Here is a 22,200-nt window from a genome sequence, read left to right on the forward strand (position 1 = left end):
CATTTTACTATGCAATGTCATCATTATTTATAAAAAAATTATATGAGAAAAGTAACCAAATATTAAAATGGAAGGTAGAAATAAAAATGCATCATTACACATCATTGCGACAATTCAACCACTAAAATATGTCTTGTCTACAATATACTAGGGTATGAGGATTGTTTGATCAATACGTGTAAAATACATCTTATAAAAAAGTAAATGTATATAAACGTTTGTACTAAATTTATATATCGACATAAGAGTTACAAAGCAAATATAGTTACATTTTAATAGTTTTAAAATACTTGTTTTTTTTTATCAGTTTATGATTATTTTTCTATTAAGCGCGTCCTTTTCAAACAGCACCATTCATTCATATCTATTTCAAGACAAACACCACCCCATTCACATCTCATCTAGCTCCACATTGAAATCAGAAATGATAGAGGAAAGAAGAGGAGCTCCCTATGGAATACTACTCGCGGTGGTGGTGGTGGTGTTGATCGGAATCCCTATGTTCCTAGGCGACGGAGGTGAAGCAGTGACGGAGTTCATAGCAGAGCTTCTCAGCCCATTAGGTCTCTTACTCCTTCCCATCGTCCTCCTGTTACTCATTCAATATCTCTCCTCCGATTCTGGATCTTTCGTCTCCAACATCTTCTCCACCGGTGAACCTAATTCTATCCACCGTGCCAGTGGATCTCCGGTCGGCGTCGGACTTGTCCTCCTCCTCGTACTCTTCCTTCTTTACAACAAGTTCTCCATCTTCGGCGGCGATGATGATGGAGACGAGTAGGTCTTGTTTGCTACTCCTCAGTATACTTGGATCTCATCATTTTGTTGTTATTTAGTTTACACGTATATGTATAGAAGTATATTCACTATATTGTATTTGTCATTTTGCATCTGTTTGACATGAATACCCATGATCTTTGGGGTAATTTCCGGGTATTTTCCAGATGACGTTGGGGGTAATATAGTCATTGTTGATTTTCATTTTTCACTTTTTGTTTTGATTTTTAGAAAATAATGACGTTGGGCTATCACAAAGTAAATTTTTGGTTTTCTTTTTATTTCGAATTGTTTTTTACTTGTTGGATTCTTGTACTTTGTTGGCTTTAAAAAGAATCATTGCACTTGAATATAATTAAGCATTTAGAAATGTTGTATTTTTTTATAAAACCAGAGACTTGTAAAGGAAGTATATGTTAGCAGTTAAAGCAATGTTTCTTTTTGGATTTTTATAGGTAGCGAGATACGTGTTTTAACTGTTTTGAGGTTTTTGTAGCCTCCTTCCTTGAGGGCAAAACCGTAAATAGTGTTGTTGACCTGACCAGAGTAGCTTCGGGCGCGTGAGGACCACTCAATTCTTGGCACGTGACCAGATCTGTGGAGTGCTGAATGGATCCCACTATTAAAGATCGGTCTCGATGGAAAATAAAATAATACAGCAGAGCATGTTACTATTTCTTTTTTAAGCCTCGGGCGCGGAGGGAATTATATAATTTTCATCTTTAAGTAATGGGAAAATGATTTAATTAATTTTTCTGTTTGTACTCATTTGATCCATTTTGGTCTTTTTTTTTTTTATTCAATATACCATCGAATTTGTTGTTGGTGTTTACCATAGCCCTTTTGATCGGCTTTTCACATGTGATAGCCGGTCAAAGGGTTATGGTGAACACAAACAATAAGTTCGATGATATATTGAGTACAAAAAAAAAAAGGAAAGAGACCAAATGAGAACAAACGCAACAGTTGGTTACCCTCCTAATTCATATTCGTTTTACTCATTTACAACAAATCCTACATCATCTCCTACTGATATTAATGACTTTATAAGATTCATTTTTGCTTCTATTCAAAATATACCCTACGAAAGGACATCATTCATGCATGTACAACTTTGTAATGCACTTGAATATTTATTAGGGGAATCTTGACTAAGCAGGCGCATTTCATTACTACATTTACATTTCCAATCAAATGATTTATCGTATCATGGATTCTAGATAAGTCTACAAACGAGTGGAATCACAAGTGCTATGATTTTTGAGTTGACTTAGCTTTGAGATCGAACTCATGGGATAAAATACAACATCAATATGTACAATATTATGGTGATGTGTCTACAAAAGCAACATAATATTGTACATATTTATGTTGTATCTTATCCCATGAGTTCGATCTTAAAGCTAAGTCAACTCAAAAATCACAGCACTTATGATTCCACTCGTTTGTAGACTTGTCTAAAATCCATGATACGATAAATCATTTGATTGGAAATGTAAATGTAATCATGAAATGCGCCTACTTAGTCAAGATTCCCCTAATAAATATTCAAGTGCATTACAAAGTTGTACATGCATGAATAATGTCCTTTCGTGGGTTATGTTTTGAAGAGAAGCAAGAATGAATTTCATAAAATCATTAATATCAGTAGGAGATGATGTGGGATTTGTTGTAAATGAGTAAAAAGGAAAATGAATCAGGAGGGTAACCAACTGTTGCGTTTGTTTTCATTTGGTCCCTTTCCTTTTTTTTGTACTCAATATACCATCAAACTTGTTGTTTGTGTTCACCATAACCCTTTGACCGGCTATCACAGGTCAAAAGCCGGTCAAAATGGCTATGGTAAACACCAACAACAAGTTCGATGGTATATTAAATACAAAAAAAAGGGATAAAATTAGTACAAACGCAAAAGTTAATTACCCTCAAGAATCATTTTCCCTAAATAATTTACATATGTTTTTACGTTTTAGCACGATCATTAAAATTTGTTGGCAATTCACCTAAACAAGTAATTTAAATAAATTGATATAAATCTAAATAACAGTAGACTTAATCATTATAATAACCCAAAAGAGGGTGTTTTATTTTTTGAAAGAAGAGTTGATGTCTCGACCAATTTACGCGCAACATGATTAATCATATGTGTGATCATGATGATATGTGTCATATCATGAATTCACTTTAAACGAACATCTATGGTCATAAGAACGAAGGGCAACAACAATTTTCAAACTTGAGTAGTATGAATATTCAAACTTGATTAGTATGATACCATCCACATCCCAAAGTGTTTCACCAATGAGCTACTATTCAAAGAAGTTGAATTTTACACACCAGTTTTTGACATACATATTTTTTTTTTTTTTTTTTTTTTGCATATAGTAGAACTCATCTAAATCATATATTATTGTGTATGACAAAAAAAACTTTTGTGTACAAATCGACTCCTTATTCAAATCGTTCAAAAAAAAAGTGTTGAGACACTTAGCATACATAATATCAAAGAAAAAATTGCAAAATTGTTAAGAGTTGTGAAGTTATTTTATAAATGATCTCACTCACTATTTATGAACACACTTAATGAAAACCCTCATCTAACTTGGCCCTTTATGAATTCTCACTTAACACCTTATCCAACCATTATATAATACGTAAAAACATAAGATGGTTTACACCAAATCTAAAACAAGTCTTTGACTATCCTAATTAACACTATAGCTTACCTTTCCTTTTCACTCCGTATATGTCTTTCGAACGATCTAAAATCACCCATGAGTTTGAGTGTACTTTAACCTCAAGTATTCTAGCATAAATCGAGCAGAAAAAGAAATGGAAAACCAATGGAATAAAAAGAACTCCATGATGCTAATAGTGGTTAAGATGCGCCAAATGTAAAGCTAATCGTAAATAGTTAACTTATGAAATGATTATGGATGATGTTTTGGTAATGATTATATTTTAAGGATCCTTGTGATAATTTATTAGGTTTATGCATCCATCCCCTTTTAATGATATCTTGTATGATTTTAGGGAATTTCATATTTAAAAAATAGAGAAAAAAATATTCACGTAAGCATCATAAACAAATTAAAATATGTTTAAACGTGTTACGTGTTCCCCCATATTATTTGTGTATATTGCTCATGATATGGTATAGAGCCATCAACGGTGGAACTCTTTATAGTCACAGATCGACCAAAAGTCAACATTTCAAGGAAAAACATACAAACTCCATAATTTCCCCACATGTTAGATTAATGCGGCACCTTGGATGCGTTGACGAGTACCAATCTAAAACTCTCATTGGGGATCATATCGCTCTCTACCTTTGTCCATTAGTAGATGCCCCCTAGGACTCTATGGACATGGATCTGAAGAGCACTAAGCCACTCTATGATATCAAAAAAATAATGTACAGACCAAAGACCGATATAAATGGTCGATGTCCACAAACGCAAGTCCAAGACACCAAAAAACGAATAGACATGTAGGGTATCGAAAGGGTCTATGTAGCTAGTCACCCTATTCATAATCATAGGTATTAAAAAGGGTATGTATAACCGCCCATCATGCATTGTTATGCTTAGAGCATCCACAATGTGAAGTTTAATGGAAGGGTTGAATGAGATGATATGCCTAGTTGTCATTCAATGGATACAACTCCACCATTGTGAAATGCCACTTTGGCATTCAATGGATTTGGAGTTTAATGGTCATTGAACTCTTCAATGGGAAAAAGGAAAGTTTTTACATCTTTAAATAAATATTTTTTTAATATGTTCCATTGAACTTGTAGAGTTTAATACATTGTGGGATAAAAATAAATAGAATTGTATGGAATAGTGAATAATGATGTGACACTCCATTGAACTCTATAGAGTTCAATGCATTGTGGATGCCCTTACAATCGATAAGCAAGAATATCCGGATCATAATATGCTTTTAGCAAAAACCACCCATGTTCAAACTCCACAAAAGGCATCATCAACTCTAAAATACAAAACTAGGTTTCGAATCATTATCGATGTATTCCTCTACGTGTGTATGGTCATAATATCATCACCGAAAGAATTGTCTAAACTATGGAGACGTGGTCAAGTAGGGTCTCTCCTATTTATCTAGATCCAAAGGGCTTTGTCCATATGAAAGGGTTAATCTTCCATCAAATACACCCATCCATTAATGATGGGGTCTTCAGTGTGGAAGAATCCACCATGAAGACATCACTCTACATTGATTTATTGTGTATTCATTCTTAATTGATTAATAAAGATGTAAATACCTTATAGAGTTATACTAATAGTTTTACCTAACATATTGTGAAAGTCCCTTACTATTAAGGATGAAAATCATGTCGTGTTCGGTTTGATGGGTTGGCAGATGAGAAAACATGACTCAAACACGACTAATATAATTATGCACGTCATATGGTTCAACAGTAACCCGTATATTCCAAACTCCAAACACTGACACAATCTGCCTAACACACTTAATTATATGGGTTTGTGGGGTTTGTTGGACATAATTGTGTTCAAGGGTTATAAATAGATTTGTGGGTCATAATTGGGTTACGCAGGTTGTCGTCGTGTAAGACCATGCATACATCACATTCATTTTTAACATATTTTACATTATTTCATTATTTGTAAAGTTATTTTCCTTAAGTTTTAATCAATAAAGCTTATATTCATAAGAATAAAATATTAGTAAAAGAACTTATATTAAAAAACAGTTGATTCTTGTTGCATGAAATCATGGAATGTGGAAAGGATTAGGATTTACAGCATTGCAGATTCAAAGCGTGAGAGAGGACGATTGAGAGTTTAAAACTTGTGGGTCGACATGTTAAAGGGATTTAGTTTTAGTGCTGCATAGATTTAGAACATCACATATTCAAAAATGACAAAAATATGTTTTTTTAACCTAATATAATTAAACGGTTAGCTGATCCTACAAACCTTCCTACCGACCGAAACATGCTTAAGATCATCTCATACCCATTTATTTGTGTGTCATGTTCATGTCATATTTTATGTCATGTCACAAATTGCAACCCTTACTCACTATTAGCCCCACCTCATTTATAGGTATATAGATATGTCATCAAGATTCATCTCATACTCAAATCAACCGCCGTGTACACTATTTTTAGGTTAGGGGACTTGAACCCTTAACTTTTGTCTAAGGTGCTTCAATATCGTCAACCAACTTCTTAATGATGTTGTTTGTGGTGGTGCATCAATATACCAAGTTCTTAGTAATCTAGTTTGTGGTTGTGGTCCTGATGGGGTTGATTGTAAATGCTGCTTCCGCTTCTGTGATGGCGAAATGTGTTGTGACAGATGTGGAGATAATTGTAAATGTTGCTTCCGCTTCTGCGGTGGCGAAATGTGTTGTGACAGATGTGGAGATAATATGAGTGAGAGTATCTACAGATGTGGTGAATGAGGTACATCAATCGTCTCAATCGATACCAAGTTGGACGACTAGCCAGTTTTTTGTTCCTTTATAATGGAGTTGCTACCCGTCTAATTATAAAGTATCAGTTAACCTCTTAGGGGATTGAATAATGACAAAAAAAAAAATCAATTGTTAAATTAGAATTATACCTTCTCAAATCTCTCTGTCACTCGAGCAATTAGACTTGAATATCACATCGGATTTGGAAAAACCAGTCTCGCAAAAAGGAAATGTCGTCAACTTTCAAAGGTTGAAAAAACCTAAGGCCTCAATTTCAGACAAGCTCTTTTGGTTTAAGACTAGGCGTTTTCTTTCGTACCAGCAATTTCTATTTTTATACAATTTAAAATGTTACAACATGATAAAATTCAAAAATAACTTTTTTGGTACATCTTAATCTATTAAGCTGGATTTTATGTTATTAGAGCCCTTTATATAAAAATCTTAATACATATTAAAAATACTTTTGGTGATCAAACATTTCAATTTTTTTTTTTTTAAAATAACAAGGTCAAACAACACAATAAACAACCAAATACAAAGGCACCAAATCACTATACTAACAAAACCATTCCAAAACTCAATAGAGGGTAATATACTTTGCCAAAAGTTTGAATAAATATAAAAAACAAAAAGAGTACAGACTTTTAAATCTTTCACTGGTCTCCTGGAAGACTTTTGATGATGTCAGAATCACCTAAAACAATACCAACCCAAACCAGATTAATGATTCAACAATAAAAATACATAATTGATAATCATATTATAAAATCCAATCCAAATCCAATACCTGCATCAATGATACTTAAACATGACACCCGGAAATACTTCCCACATGCAGTTCCAAGATCAACATTGTCTAATCGTAAATTAATGTGAAAGATAATCAGTTTCAAGCAACATATGGAGCTTTTGTTCAAAAGAACATAGAAAGTAAAAGAGAAACTTACTTCCATTGTAATGGTGAACCCCAACCTTGGCAAGCATTGCATAGTACTCAATCTCAGATTTCCTCAAGGGTGGACAATTGTTGGAAATGATGATCAGTTTACCTACCAAAAGATGCAAAATCAATTCTAGATACCAATTTCAATGCCATCAAACATAGGACTCTACAAGATAGATCCAATTCAAAGAAACAATAAAAAAAAAAAGACACGGATTTGGAATTTAAATCACCTTTGGAGCTTCTGAGGGACTCAAGAACTGTCTTGTAACCAAGAGTGTACTTTCCACTCTTCATTACAAGAGCCAGCCTGTTGTTGATACTTTCATGAGTCTTCTTCTGCAAAATGTAAACGAAAAACATTATACAAGCGACCAGGCAATTCGGATAAAAACTAAAGATGTAGATGAGAAGGAAGCAGGGATATACCGTTTTCTTTCCTGACACCATTGTTGATTCTGATAGAGCAACTAAAATTGGAATGAAGATCAGATTAGATCAAGAACCTAAGCCATTTAAAAGTGATTACAATAATAGACACAATCGATAGAGTTGAAAAGGTGTCATTTCACATTCAACAATCAACAAAATGTTGCCTCTTATGAGCATATTTGAAGTGTTTTCTATTCAAAAGCTGACATTTCTGTTTAACAACCAACACGATTTGAATTGTAACTTCTGACAGACAAACAAATAAAGAGCGAGACCGATCATGAACATATGAAGATGAATACAAAATCCAAACCCTACTCCGCCGTTTTCTTCATCAAACGCATGCCATATATTAATTGCAGTTAACGGATGGAAATCAACGGTGAAGCATAAGTTTAGTTTTGTTTATATGAGAGTAAATGATATACAAAACATACCTGCAAACGTCAAGGGTTGCTCCGGCGCGATTCGGATGCAGTATGAGGAAATGCAACCCTAATTCCGATTGATAAGGTATATACACAGTGGCATAGTGGGCTGGGCTTATGGGCTTTTTTCCAGAAAAAAAATATTTGACCGGATTCATCATGGATTAATCTAAAATACATTTGGTTTACCAAAAGCTTCTTGCTCAATAGTATTTGTTCAATAGGACAATAGGATTACGTGTTATCCATCTTTGAGGTTAAGGATACATGTTATTAAAAAGTAGTTTACGAGTAGATTAAAAATAGTTTAAGACTTGTGAAAATTGTTAATTACAATACTATGATACCACATAATGTCGAAATTTTAGATAAGTTTATCAATCAAAAGACTTTTTAGAAATCTTGTCATTTATATATCACAAGTTACATATCTTTCTATATTGTTGAAACAACCATACAATGAAAGAATACATAATTGTTTGACAAACTATACCAGTCATACACAATTACACACCTACATAAAGGTATGGAGCTACAATGAATCTCCTTACGAATCAAGCGATTTTAATGAGATCGATCGGCTTTGTGTGTGCTTGTGTAACAACCATGTCCCCTCCTTTATTTTGCAAAAAAGAACTCCCTATTTTATTTTTATGGTGAGCTTGAAAATGACTAGAACGTCTAAAGACAAGCACAGATGTTATAATTACAAGAAATCAAAGTGTTTAGAAGATGTTTATATCCTTAAACACCACATGATTATATGCAATAATCACTCATCTAATGGCTTAATAAGGCTCCTTGGCTCTTGCATATTGAGTGTAGAAATTTGTGCATTTTTTCACACCAAAGAGTGTATGCTTTACCAAAAATCACACAAGCATAGATTGTAAAACTCTAATAAAATGACCAAGCCATAACCCAAAAGATAAAGTACATTTCATAGTCCACTCCGTTTTAGGGATTACAAATTACCCAAACTTTAACCTAAAAAGACTCCCAAGAAATAACATTTTATTTTTCTTTTTACCAATATAGGCACATACTTTAGTTTTTACTCATAATAAGTGCATCTACATTTCTTTAACCATAATAACAACATACTTACACATTTTATAGTATCAGCATTGCAACATACTTACATCTCTTTACCAAAATAGCAAAATGTAATGAAAAGAAATACATTTCCCATGTTAGCAACAAAATGAAAGTACGGATAAAAAAACATAAAGCACACTTTCTCCCTAAAAAAAACTATAAGTATAGTGCTATTATAGGTTTAAATGCCCATATTAGTAAAAAGAGTAAAATAAGTTGCTATTACGTGAAATCTAACCAAACTCAAACAACCATTCATCACTTAGTCAAAGGACCTTTATTTTCCAAAACACTATCTATATGCTCTCATAACATTTTCAGAGATTCAACCTGTTAACAGCATAGTAAACCTTTACTAGGTTGTACATATACTAATTCACCTGAATCTGAACCAACCAAACGCTCATACACAACACAAAAAAAAAAGTTTAACCCAAATAACAAGAGCGATTCAGCTACTTTAAAAAACGCAAATCATCAGAGCATTTGAAAAGGAATTTCATCATTGCGTCTTCTTGCATCTACACATCCAAAGAACGCCTTTAATCAGAAAATATTTAACATAAGAATTAATAATAAGGAGAATTGGGCTAACCTTCAGTATACTCCTAGGCTTCGAAGCTTGTCACAGTGAGGAGTTGGCAAGTTTCTGTTCCATGTACGCCTCTGTTGTTCCACATTACAATAACGCCAAAGAATATTTTTATAATCTCTGATAACACTCTTCTCAATATTACCCCTTGCAGGACTTCCAACAGGGTATTTATGATCAAACTCAGAGGATTTCACATAAAACTCCACTCCATATTCCTCAGTCATCTTTGAAAACTGATAAGTATAGTTTCTTTGTAATGAATATTCAGGCTCAGAAAATGGAAGACAAGCAAGCACTATGATTAGCAAAAATGGTAACAGCTGAAGAAGCAACATCAGATTAGGACCCGTTGCTCCACCTGTATCCTCTCTAGCCTGCCCGCCTGCCCCTGCCCCTGCCCCTGCCCGTCTAGTCCTGTACACATGAGCTGCCCGAAACATGTCGCCTTGCCCGAAAAACGACCTAAAGATCTCATCAGCATCAAATTCATCTTCAAACACACTTTGTCCTGTTCTCCTTCTTCTTCTCCTTACATTATACTGATTGTTATACTCTTCTCCTTCACCCAAACCTGTTTGATCATATTGTCTTCTCAACCCTTCATCACTCAGACACTTGAATGCTTTGCCAACTTTCTTGAATGCCTCTTCAGATCCAGGGGCTTTGTTCTTATCGGGATGAACTTTCAATGATAATTTCCTGTAAGCTTTCTTGATCTCATCAACAGAACAAGTCTTTTCAACACCAAGAATCTCGTAATAATCTGTGTCTCTTCTGATTTTACGAACCAATTGAACATGTTCCTCTGTGTAATTTGCATCTCCATTCATACCCTCGACGTGCTTTCCATTCACAGGCTTGTTTTCAACATGATTTTTACCATTTGATGAACTTGGATTTGCAGAGTCAAGATTTTCACAGGCTACTAAAAGATCATCTACACTTAGATTATGGTTTAGCCTCTGAGCAATGCCGATGAACTTCATAGCACGCTCCTTGTTACCAGATGCAATCGCTTCTTTAGCAATGACAACACACTTCATTGCTTCATCCTTATTACCATCCATGATGATTGAAGAAAGGAGATACCCCACAGCCTTATACTAACCACTCACATACACGACTACTGAAAGCAATTTTCAAAAATTAGGGTTCGTGAGTAATCACAAAAACTGAAGCCAAGTACGGGGAAATTAGCATAATATCATTGACTTAAAGATCCCCGGTTTTATGTTTTTAACAAATATAGAAACATCAAAGCATCGGACGATAAATTAAATGCATCCTAGGGTCTCAATATGATAGGCCCCATCTGAATCGCAGATATTAATAAGTAAACTGAAACACAAATGATGACAAGAATAGGTATATAGAATTGAGTATTAAAGAACAGTAAGATAATCCACGTTATTCCGATTGATGAATGAATTTATACAAGCAAATACTGAACTAGAAATCAAATAATTAAACGATTGAGAGTAAGGAAGTAGAGGCAAAATCCGCTAACCTTACGTAAGAACATAAATCGGACGATCGAAGAATTTGAGATCTCCGCTACCTAAATCCTATTGCAGCTGTAACTTTGTGGTAGCATGTCATCCACAGTCAATCAACGGAGTTGTACTGCAATGGCTTCTCTCATTCGCTGAATGGTATATAACAATTATGGTCCCTATAGTAAACATAATTCACGTTTAGTCCCCTAGCAATGATAATTTGTAAACTCAATAGAAATTCATACCATTATTGATTGTCCTATTCAATACAAAGATATTAACATTTGGATGGCCGATTTAGTACTTGACATTTCCTTCCACACTAACATTGAATATGAAAGTATGAGAGAAACATTATGAGTTCAAGAGTTGATACTAATGAAATGCATGTGTGATTGTTGGTTTATAGTTGTCCAAGTAAATACTTTTAGGTAGTGTTTGTTTTTCGTCTACAGATCTGCGAGACCTCTTCTGTCTGCGCCGCGCAGATCACGCGCAGACATTAGTCTTCGCAGACTGTTTGTTTTTTTGAAGACTGCAGACCTAAAAATGTCGGCGCGCCCTCTTCTTGACGCAGATGTGGACCATAGTCTTCTAACATCTTCAGACATCTTCTAGCTTAAAAAAACATATATATTTTTATTTTTTTTAAGTTTTTTTTTTTAATTTATATTTTTTCCAACTTTATTAATGATAAACAATTTGAAAAAAATTACAAAACTTCAAAAAAAAACATTTAACGATACAAACATGATATTTTTAACAAATTTATAAATAAAAATTTATTATAATAATAGTCGTTGAAGTTGTTTATATAAATATGAAAAAAATCATAATATATTCTTATATTTTTTTACCAAAATTTTGTAAAACATTATTTAATTCAGTATCATCAATTTATCGAGAAAATATTTATCATTAATAGATTTTAATTGAAGAAATCGAAGTTTATTTCCATCCATTTATGTATTAAATTGTTTGATCACTAATTATAATGTTTAGTTATAACTTTGCAATCAAAGTTGTTGGTTTTTATCAAATATGTATGTGAATTAATACCATTTTTATTTTTATTTTTTATATAATTATACATAAAAGTTGATCTAGATTCGTTATATATTATAATAAAGTCGTAAAAATATATAAAAAAAATTGCTTTGAAGTTTAAAAAAATCAATTTATTTAGATTTCAGTTTATTTTAATAGCCCGCAGATGTTAAAAAAACAGTCTTCTTTTTTCAGACTGCAGACGTTTGGTCCACCTCTTCTACTGCAGAGGTCTACAGATGTGGTCCGCAGACTGCAGACATTTTACCTCAGAAAAAACAAACAACACCTTAGTTTATTTGAGATATTGTTGTTTTTTGCTTTGCAACGAATTGAATACCACGTTTTAACAAAAAAACTACAAAATAAGTTAGCATCGACCTCATGCACTTAACTTAATTAATGACAATAGGCAACGATGTAATTCTTGGAGTTACAACATATAATCTTTTTGTTATTCATCAAAATGGATGCAATGCAAACCCGATGCTTTGGGAAATAGGAAAATTATGTATACAACTAAATTAATGAAAAGAGAGCACAATAGTAACAATAACAATATCATAATCTCATGAGAATAGAAATAGAGGTAAGATGTATGTAGTCGGAACCACGTCGATATTTAAACATGTTTGCCCTTATGAATAGAAACGCTTGCAAATGGTACATCGGTTCCTAACATAGAAACATTTAATAGCATGTGACATGGTAAAGAAAGACATAAGCAAGTAATAAACACTAAATAAATATGAGCTTAGGTAAGCAGGGAAATACTTAACAAAAACATAAACTCTGTAATGGAATACTATCAATGAAGATGGGGAGAAATATGTCATAAAGTAAGTATGTCTAGTAGGAATAGTATCAAACAATGATAACCAATAAACGTTGTCTAATATCTAAATATATGCCATTCACGAATATGTTATCATATGCCGTATGTAAATTGAAATTCCTACATACGAATCTTTGATCCTACGGAAACAAAGTATTCCAAGTTCATTTGAAAATACGAGAGTTTCCACTCTTTGTTCATTCTTCATAGTTTAACAACACAGGGTGAATGTGAGAAGTAAAAATAAGACGAAAAGAACCATAACAAACACAAAAGATCCAACATCTTCGATTCTAATCACATGGAATCTTTTCATTTTCTTATGGTGCATCCTCTCTTCACACCAACAATAAAGATTAGAGACCATGTACCCACTCAACTATAGTTGTATTTGGTCTCCTAAGGACATGTTTGCCACATATAAATGACTAGAAATTAAATATCCTTCTACTTATCTTACTACATCCATATGAAACAATGACACATGGCTATTAATTGTATCAAAATATGACATGTGTGGTAGAAAGATAAAAAAATGAAATTAAAAAAATAGAAGGATATTTAATTTCTGATAAATGAGTTAACAATCATGGTCGAAAATATAGAACTAAAAGAGAGCAAATACGATAGGTTAGTGTAAAGTACATTCTAAAAAGTAAGGCTTAAACTTGTGAACAAACTGATACGTACATCTCTAGTCTACAACCCATATACAACTAAATAACTTATCTTCCTAATAAAAAAACACTAGGTAACCTCTCTCTCTCTCTCTCATTCGTCCAGGTCAAAAGACTGTCTTCTCCTCAAAGACTCGAGCACCGCCGCTGACTTCCCCTTGTGCTTGCTCACACCCGCTGTATTCGACTTAAGCTTCGGCACATTCATGGCACTAAGCGACGGTGTCCCTGCACCCTGGTTCACATCCCTAAGCACAGACCTAGCCGTCACCTCCGCCAGCACACCAGCCACCGCTGACGTCACTTTCGAGGTCGCAATCACGCTATTTCTATTCACGCCCTTCCCAACAGCTTCAGCCGCCGTGGATTTCGCCTTCATTGATTCGTATTTCTGTATATCGTAAATTAGCTCTTTCTGGAGTTGTTTATCGGCAACGAGCATCTCATCGATCTCGTTTTTGTAGTCTTTGAGAAGGCTTCTGAGGCATTCCATTAGGGATCCTGAAAGAGGGCTGTTTTTGCTCTCGAGGAGACGTTTTAGTTCTATGAAGATCGGGATTGTGTTTTGGATTAATCCCTTTTTCACGACTTGTGTTATCACTCGTCCTCTCACGGCGTTTTCTCCGGTGGCTTCTTCTTCCATTTCTGTTGATTCCACTGCTGGACCTTTGTTTGTTGGGATTTTGATTTCTTTACAGGAGAGAATCTGAAACGCATCCTGTTGTTTTGGATAAAAGAACATGTCAAGATATTGAAAAGAGATCAAAAGAATCCAAAATGCATGCATTCCACAATACCTGTAAAACAGATTGACTTGTAACATCGTCGATCTTGAGCATTCCATCAGATGCAGAAGCTAAAATTTCTGCACAAACCTTTGCGAATGTAGCCAAAAGATGCTCTGGAGCCATTTGTTTCAACAGGGAGACATATATGTGCATTCTTCGACTCCTCGAATTCTCATCATTTCCCCTTCAATTTTACAGAAAAAAAAAAATTGATGTATTGATGATAATCTACAAAAAGGAAAAGCAACATGAGTTTATTTACAAAGTGTTTACCTGATGGAAAAAAGACGGTTTTCTTTCGAGGAACTCCCGGAGTTGGCTTGCCCAGTATGGGCATTACAGTCATTTAGAACAAAGACGGCTTCAACAAAGCTGTTATAAGCTAAAAGTGGCGCCTTCACTGTCACAAGTTCAACATACAAAACTCAAAAGCATGAACATAGGAATTTGTTAGGGTAAGTAAAATATTAATAAAGTTACAAAAGAAGTTTTACCTTTTAATATATTCCCAAAAAGAAAATCAGCAAGTTGTCTTATTTTCTCTGATTCATCAACAAGTGATAAAAGAAATCGAAGAAAAAGGACACCTCTCCACTTCACATAATCACGCTAATTACAGAAAAACAAGTCAAACGTGTCAAAAATGTCTTAACAGACATGATTTTTAACATGGTTACGTGAATTCATCAAGTCTACCTGTAATAGCCTCGAGAGAAGAGTGAATGTCTGTCTTCTAACTAGTTCACAAGGATCACGAAGACATTTGGTGATGTTTGGTATATAACTGTTGATTTCAAAAATCATAAGTGGGTGTTTTTTTTAATACATACATATTTATATATCTATATATTATTAGTTATTAGTGAAACTAAAAGAACTCACCAATCAACCAAAGCAGTATATCTTACACAAAAATCCGCCATCATTACAACAATATTGTTTCGAAGGGCTGCACTGTTGCTCTTTTCCATCTCCTGCAACAAGAATGTTTCAGTTTTGGACTAAACATGGTAAAACTCAGAAAGCACAGGGACATATTTTGTAATTTACAAACCTGTACAAACAGTGGTATATATCTCTTTGCAAGTTTCCCATCAGCAAGACAAATCTTCCCCATTGTTAACCAAGCTTGAGTGTACAAAGAAGGGGCTACTTGTTTCACAGAAAGTGACGTACTTGCTAACTTTTTAAGTTTTGGGTCAGAAATGCCAGATGTGATAATATTATGTAAAATGGGAACAATGGATTTCAAATCGGCTAAAGGGCAAATAATAACAAGTGATCCAATGGTGTAAACAGCAGTAACAGCTTGTGATAGTAATCTTGACATGGTTGTTGATGATTTGTTCGTGTTGTTACCCTTAGTCCTGGTTGGAGGTGTAACTAAGGTGCTACCTTTGTTTATTTCTGATTCTTTTGTTAAATATGTTTCAAGAGTTTTTGAAGCTTTTGAGAGTAGTTGGTGGACCCATTTGATTACAAGTGAATCAGCCTCTTCAGGTGTTTTAGCCTTTTGTTTGCATAATGTTCTAAGTGCTTTCACATGAGCAGTAACCTGTCATCACATAACATAAAGAATTAACCGTTTTTGTCATTCTGGATGCTTTAACATCTGCAAGAATGAGCATTTTGAACAAAAAGCACCAAATGCAATGATCTTTTTGAATTTTGGTTAATTTGAAATAAAAAAGTTGATAGCTTTATTAGGAAAGACAAAGATGAAGGATACCTCCATAGAATGCATGCTGAAGTCCTCGATTCTTTTAAGCAAATTATGGGCCAAATCTGCAGCAGGTTCAGCAGGCAATTCAACAGAAACATTAGAAATTGTTTGCAGAAGAAACACACGATCTCCAGCCCAATCAACAGAACTGGATTCAACGCCTTCCACTTGTTCAAGTTCAACAAACTGTTGTTCTTCTTCATGTGGGCTATGAGAAGCTTCTTCATGTTTATCAAGAAGCTGCCAATGGTGATAAAGAAACTCCCAATCCACTGCTTTCAAGAGAAATCCAGACACCTCAGATAACAAAAACCATGTGCCAGCGGGCGCTGTCCACTTACTTATTGGTTTGGAATCAGTCAACCACATAGACTCTGACTTTTTAATGATGTTTTGAAGTGAAAGAGCAATCTTGGGTTTAAGTTTCTTCTTTTTTCCAAGATTTGTGCATATCTTTTTGACCCATGGAGTCACTTCACTGTGACAGATTTCTTTCAATAGACCCAAGACTCCATCAGAAAATAACGGATTTTGATTCCTTTCTGATCTTCCATCAAGATTAGATCCTGCACGTGAAATCCGATCCAACACAAGTTCTAGAAACAAATTCTCACATTCTTCTTGGATGCTTGTTTCATTGTCTGTTATCAAATGTGGGACAGAATGTAACCACTCCTTTGTCACATTGTCATCATGAAACTTCCTGAATGTCTACAAAAAAAACAACAAACCAAAATCATCTTCTTGTTCAAGGGTAACTATATGCTGCAACACAGATACCCAAAACTCATTAAAATGCATAGAAAGAAGAGAACTCAAGGACATATCAAGACTTAAAACAGAAAAAGTATAGAGATTGGACCTCTGAAAGAGCAGAAATTGCAGCCTTTCTTATGCTCACAAGTTGATCAGAACAAGCTATGCCCATAATCTTTAACAACATTTCATCGAATCCACCACCTTCACCTTGAAGAACTGTTAGCTTTGACATTAGAACAAGTGCTGACTTCCTAACAGCTGCTTTCTCATCAACACAACGTTCCCTCAAAACATCATTAATCCCACCATCTTCACCAAATCCCATTACTTTCATCAACCCTTTCTTGTTCTCATCATTCCCTGATAAAACCCCAACTAATTGTGCCAAATTAGTGAGTGCACGTGCCCTAATTCCTGCAACTGAATCTGAACATCTTTGTAATAGTGCTTGCAGACACCTGAATCCCCAAGAACTCTCATGCTTTTTTTCTGAACTGGTCACTACTGGATCACCATTTTCTGAACGGGTCACTACTGGTTCACCATTTTCTGAACTGGTCACTACTGGATCACCATTTTCTGAACTGGTCACTACTGGATCACCATTTTCTGAACTGGTGTCTAATGGATCATTATTTTCAGAACTGGTCCCTAATGGATTGTTTAATGTAGTTATCAAAATAGGAATAAGATCAACTGCCAGTAGTCTAAGTTGTGGTTTCCCAATAGTCATTTTCACTACATAATCTGCAAACTCCATTTGTTCTTTATGTTCTAAAGATTTAACGATTTCCAGTATTGAATCCACAGCTAAAGCTCGAGGTTCAGATTTCTCGGGAGCCTTACTAACCAAATACTTCGGAAGATTAACCATGGCTTTTCGAATCTCATCTGAATCCTTTGCCATTACAGCCATCTTGTTCACTACAAATGCTAAGGAAAAGGTCCTTGCCTGTGATTTTGACAAGAGAATTGAAGAGGAAAGAGACTTTAATACCTCAGCTGCAGTAATAGATTTATCTCCATGCTCAGATTTCAACAGTTCGCTCAAAATCTGTGAACACAAGTTGCATAATTTGGTGTAATTTGCTGAATTTCCACAAGGTTCAAGTGCAGTTACTGGAATCTCAGCCACTGTTTGAACCAAAGCCTTCAAACTATCAGGAAACCTACCTAAATGAATCAAACGCAGAACGAGATGTAACCTTTCGAGAACAGGAAACAAAGCCCTGACATCAAATTCTCTTACTGGTTCTCTCTCCTCCTCGCCCTCTTCTTCGACATTCTTACTGGTGTTCTTCGACCTGCCCCCGCCCCTTCCTCCCCTCTTCTTCTTAGCGACATTAGCAGATGGTGGACCCGATGGAGTATTCTTGAAAGAGCGACGGATAGTGCGGAGTAGAGAGAGGAAAGCCATGGGTGTAAAGAGGGATAAAACAGGGAAGTTAGGGGTAAGGAGGAGAGATAGGTAAACCTTGGAAGCGAGGAGAGAGTGATGGGGTACGCCAGAGTCCATTGCAGAGGTGAGAGGCTGGAGGAGGGAGGAAGCGAGGGAGAGGTTCTTCGAGGAGAGTTCATCGGAGAGATTTTCGATTTCGATTGGATCATCTTTGTCAAGTGTGTAATCTAAGAGGGTTTGAAGGGCTAATAGGGCTGATTCGGAAATAGGGGTCTGCGAATGAAGGTCGTTGCGGTGTACTTCGAGCTCTGTAACTATCTGGTAGATTGCTTCTTCCATGGCCGGCGGCGGTAGGGCCGTCTCTCCGTCCGGAAAATGGTCAGGGTTTGCCGCTCTGGATATGAAATTGGAAATGAAGATGTGAAAATGAAAAAACTTGAAATATTGGCTTTCCCGCGGTAGCTGATCGTTTTAGATGGTGTTCGGAATAAGTTTAAAAAAAAAAAAAAAAAAAAAAAAAAAAAAAAACTATTAAATTCCATGTCACTATTTCTTTTTTACTTTTATTTTTTATTTAACTTTTAATTAAAAATCTAAATTAATTTAATAAAACATGTTATTTAAATAAAACCTAGTTTTTTAATTAAACTATAACAACCCAAAAACCAAGGGTAAATTTTTCATTTTTATAATAGTAAAAACACAGTTATCTTTTAAATCCGAGCATTCCAAAAACATTGTTTAATTAAAACAGTTATCGTTCATCCCAAAATCAAATATTACGGAAAACCACAAGTGTGTGTGTTGCGATCAAGTCGGGTCCTTCCTTTCAATCGATGATACCTGGAACCATAAACAAAACTATAAGCACAAAGTTTAGTTAGTTCCCCATAACATAACTCACACAATCCACATAATCACATAATTCATATTAGCTATAACAACTACATAAACAATATCAATCACATAAGTCATGCATACAAACATATAATGATGGCATGGGCTCCTCCCAATGTCTTACTCTAGGATGTTGTAACAACGTAAATTTTCAAAATAATTTTTCATTTTTAAAACATACATTCATTCACAAGATAATATCAAAACATAGTGTATCCAATGTTATCATAACAACATAAATCCCAAAATCTCAAAACATGAACTCCATGAGTGTGTACAGATCACGTTGGCGCCTTCCCGTGGTCCTCGCTAGTACCTGAAACACATAACACATCACACGGTAAGCATAAATGATTAGTGAGTTCCCCAAAAATACCACATACAACACATATTAGTCACTTGAGGCTATAATTTTGTATGACCCTCTGGTCAATGTGTCTCAGTGGGACCCTCCAGTCCCATAACTCTGTGGACCTTTCGATCCTAACATTGTGAACTCTGAATCATACATAGCACAAATCACATGGAAATCACATCATACAAAAACACACAAGATACTCTGTCACATAACTCTAATTACCACTCTTAGTAAAGTATAGTGAGAAAACTCACATCGGTAACTCGGTAAATCTCGAACTCGGTAATACTGGTCTAGCCTCCACCTAATCACATGGAATAATTTCTCTAGTCAATATAACTCTCAAGGCTAGACTAATCCCTCTTTAGGTTCTCCCAGAAGGGTAAAAGACCATTTTACCCCTCTTATGGCTCAAATATCCAATCATTAACTAAACCCTAAAAGTCAACAAAAGCTAACCCTCCGGATTACGCTGCGCGTACCAAATCTGCACGCTGGGCGTACCCGGTGACGTCACAAAAACGGGGAACGCGACCCCTTACGTTGCGCGTGCTGGGATTACGCCCCGCGTAAATCCCAGTTTCATGTTACTTTGATTTTTGGGTTTTAATCGGTTAAGACAAATACTCATACTTCATGTCTGACTTCCCTAAGGTCACTTAATCCATAAAGTCGAATCCTTTAAGCATTTGCATTGCTGTAAAGGTCCTTAATCACTCTAACACCTTTCCTATTTCCTCATAAAGTCTAGATCTTATGCATGGATCATTATTCACGTTCAAGATTTGATTTTTATGAACCCACAACTCATAATACTTTGTGATAGAGTAGATCTAAGCTGATGGAGACCTTTTGCTCATAAAGTCTCCACCTTGGGACCAAAAACCCTAAAAATTGGTCCATGAAGCACAAATCAACAATAACAAGGAAAGCTATGAGCCTTTTACCTCCAAATGAAGCTTCTTCGTATGTAGAACTCAGATCCAAGCTTGCACTCCAACTTCTAGCCTCCACAAGATCCTCCTCTTATTCTCCTCTAACACACAAAGGCACTTTTAGCTCAATAATCCTCACACACTAGCTTGGAACGAAAATATCACTCTCTTAGGGTTTCTCTCTGAGGAATGGTGGCTGGAGATATGACCAACACATTCCTTTTATAGTCCACAAGCCATAATTAGGGTTTGCATTTGGGCCTGCTACGCCCAACGTACCTAGGCGAGTCCGCGTCCAACTTAAGTGCATGAGTACGCCCAGCGTACTCATCGGATATAACATTACTTTAGGGACTAATCTTGACAACTTGAAAAGTAATAAGGATTAAATGGTTATACCTGAATTTTGGGATGTTACAATTCTCCCCCACTGATTCCAGACTTCACCCTCGAAGTCTCATGCTGTCACACCCCGAAACCGATGGCGGAAACGTTCCGGGGCGGAGGACGTCATGTAGTATCACAACCAATGTACATAGTAAGCGTAGTAAACACAACCATTACATTACATATAAATATTTACATTGTCTGAAAACAAGGTGTTACAAGTGTTATACATATATATCATATGAACAAAAGTTAAGACGAGTATTCTATACGCTCCGTCTTCTCCAAAAGATCGTTGTGTACCTGTCTAATGTGGACCTGAGAACACAAGCAGTTTGAAAATCAACATAAAGCTGGTGAGTTCATAAACGGTTTATTTTCGTAAAAGAATAAGTTTCCTTTGTTTTTTCTGAAAATTTCGTTATCCAAGAAAATCCCATATTTTCTTATAAGCAAAGTTTAGTTATCTGTTTGTTACACAGTCAAGTTAAGTTTGGTTATCTGTTTATTACACAATCAAGTTAGGAACAGTTCGTAATCCAATAAAATCCCATATTTTCTTATATGTAAGTTTGGTTATTCGTTTATTATACAGTTTGGTTATGAACAATTTATCATCCCATGAAAAACCCTTATTTTCCTAAAAATCGTGGTTAGTTCTTGGTTCGGAATGCAATGTACTATTATCTATCATACTTATAGTATTAAATGAGTATTCTGAAAGTTTGGTTATCCTATACACGAATGTCGAATATCTACTATACTTATTCGAAGTTTCGAATCTTTAGAGACACTCAGAGACGTACATTAGCTGTATATTCGAAGTTCTGGTGACATCTAAAGGCGTATTTTAGACGTATTTTCGAAGCTATGTCGACATTTAATGGCGTATGTTTTCGAAACTTTGTTGATATCTAAAGCCGTACTTTCGAATTATTTCCGAAACTCTAGTGGCACTCAAGGCGTACACTAGCTGTATTTTCGAATGTTTTGGTGCCATCCAAAGGCGTGCCCTAGCTATACTTTCGAAGTTTTGGTACTATCCGGAGGCGTATTTTATTAGTAATAACCCTAATTTATGATTTAGCATGAATCTTTCGTAAATTATAAAATGTAACATAGATTATAACATTTTATAAAGAAATCTATAATTAGTCTGA

General features: G+C 35.1%; 4 protein-coding genes across 6 annotated transcripts; 1 reads left to right on the forward strand and 3 right to left on the reverse strand.

Annotated features, from left to right (window-relative positions):
• The first annotated feature begins 363 nt into the window (after positions 1 to 363).
• LOC145002222 (uncharacterized) lies at positions 364 to 1,040 on the forward strand. Its single transcript, XM_078961518.1, has one exon. It carries the CDS (start codon positions 425 to 427, stop codon positions 779 to 781), a length of 357 nt encoding a protein of 118 aa, XP_078817644.1. The 5' UTR covers positions 364 to 424; the 3' UTR covers positions 782 to 1,040.
• Positions 1,041 to 6,776: 5,736 nt separating this feature from the next.
• On the reverse strand, positions 6,777 to 8,166 carry LOC144999647 (large ribosomal subunit protein eL30-like). Of its 2 annotated transcripts, none has more exons than XM_078958771.1 (6): positions 8,056 to 8,166; positions 7,616 to 7,656; positions 7,420 to 7,525; positions 7,191 to 7,292; positions 7,031 to 7,099; positions 6,777 to 6,937 (listed from the first exon to the last, which is right to left on the reverse strand). In XM_078958771.1, the coding sequence occupies exons 2-6, from the start codon at positions 7,634 to 7,636 to the stop codon at positions 6,897 to 6,899; spliced, it is 339 nt and encodes a 112-aa protein (XP_078814897.1). In that variant the 5' UTR covers positions 7,637 to 7,656; positions 8,056 to 8,166; the 3' UTR covers positions 6,777 to 6,896. The 2 variants fall into 2 exon arrangements, with proteins under 2 accessions (XP_078814897.1, XP_078814898.1); XM_078958772.1 differs by having other exon boundaries at positions 7,616 to 7,692; positions 8,056 to 8,124.
• Positions 8,167 to 9,338: 1,172 nt separating this feature from the next.
• Positions 9,339 to 11,402, reverse strand: LOC145001687 (DnaJ heat shock amino-terminal domain protein (DUF1977)). Of its 2 annotated transcripts, none has more exons than XM_078961033.1 (3): positions 11,247 to 11,402; positions 9,740 to 10,865; positions 9,339 to 9,665 (listed from the first exon to the last, which is right to left on the reverse strand). In XM_078961033.1, the coding sequence occupies exon 2, from the start codon at positions 10,804 to 10,806 to the stop codon at positions 9,742 to 9,744; it is 1,065 nt and encodes a 354-aa protein (XP_078817159.1). In that variant the 5' UTR covers positions 10,807 to 10,865; positions 11,247 to 11,402; the 3' UTR covers positions 9,339 to 9,665; positions 9,740 to 9,741. The 2 variants fall into 2 exon arrangements, with proteins under 2 accessions (XP_078817159.1, XP_078817160.1); XM_078961034.1 differs by having other exon boundaries at positions 9,740 to 10,862; positions 11,247 to 11,378.
• Positions 11,403 to 13,707: 2,305 nt separating this feature from the next.
• Positions 13,708 to 18,897, reverse strand: LOC145000494 (binding protein). The gene is made up of 9 exons (XM_078959725.1): positions 17,168 to 18,897; positions 16,312 to 17,016; positions 15,637 to 16,137; positions 15,465 to 15,556; positions 15,279 to 15,366; positions 15,077 to 15,191; positions 14,856 to 14,982; positions 14,592 to 14,766; positions 13,708 to 14,512 (listed from the first exon to the last, which is right to left on the reverse strand). The coding sequence occupies exons 1-9, from the start codon at positions 18,800 to 18,802 to the stop codon at positions 13,889 to 13,891; spliced, it is 4,062 nt and encodes a 1,353-aa protein (XP_078815851.1). The 5' UTR covers positions 18,803 to 18,897; the 3' UTR covers positions 13,708 to 13,888.
• Positions 18,898 to 22,200: the final 3,303 nt, after the last annotated feature.

Source organism: Lactuca saligna, chromosome 6, assembly GCF_052625555.1.
Source record: "Lactuca saligna cultivar CGN05327 chromosome 6, ASM5262555v1, whole genome shotgun sequence".
Taxonomy (NCBI): Eukaryota; Viridiplantae; Streptophyta; class Magnoliopsida; order Asterales; family Asteraceae; genus Lactuca; species Lactuca saligna.

Bases quoted from the DNA above. Each gene is read 5' to 3' on its own strand.
- LOC145001687 (XM_078961033.1), bottom strand. From the start codon at position 10,806: ATGGATGGTAATAAGGATGAAGCAATGAAGTGTGTTGTCATTGCTAAA.
- LOC145000494 (XM_078959725.1), bottom strand. From the start codon at position 18,802: ATGGAAGAAGCAATCTACCAGATAGTTACAGAGCTCGAAGTACACCGC. The intron at 15,367-15,464 runs GTGAGTTCTTTT...TGAAATCAACAG, and splicing joins TATACTGCTTTGGTTGATTG to TTATATACCAAACATCACCA. The intron at 14,767-14,855 runs GTAAACACTTTG...GTAAAATTGAAG, and splicing joins AACCGTCTTTTTTCCATCAG to GGGAAATGATGAGAATTCGA.
- LOC145002222 (XM_078961518.1), top strand. From the start codon at position 425: ATGATAGAGGAAAGAAGAGGAGCTCCCTATGGAATACTACTCGCGGTG.
- LOC144999647 (XM_078958771.1), bottom strand. From the start codon at position 7,636: ATGGTGTCAGGAAAGAAAACG. The intron at 7,293-7,419 runs GTGATTTAAATT...ATCTTTTGGTAG, and splicing joins GTCCCTCAGAAGCTCCAAAG to GTAAACTGATCATCATTTCC. The intron at 7,100-7,190 runs GTAAGTTTCTCT...ATTTACGATTAG, and splicing joins GGTTCACCATTACAATGGAA to ACAATGTTGATCTTGGAACT.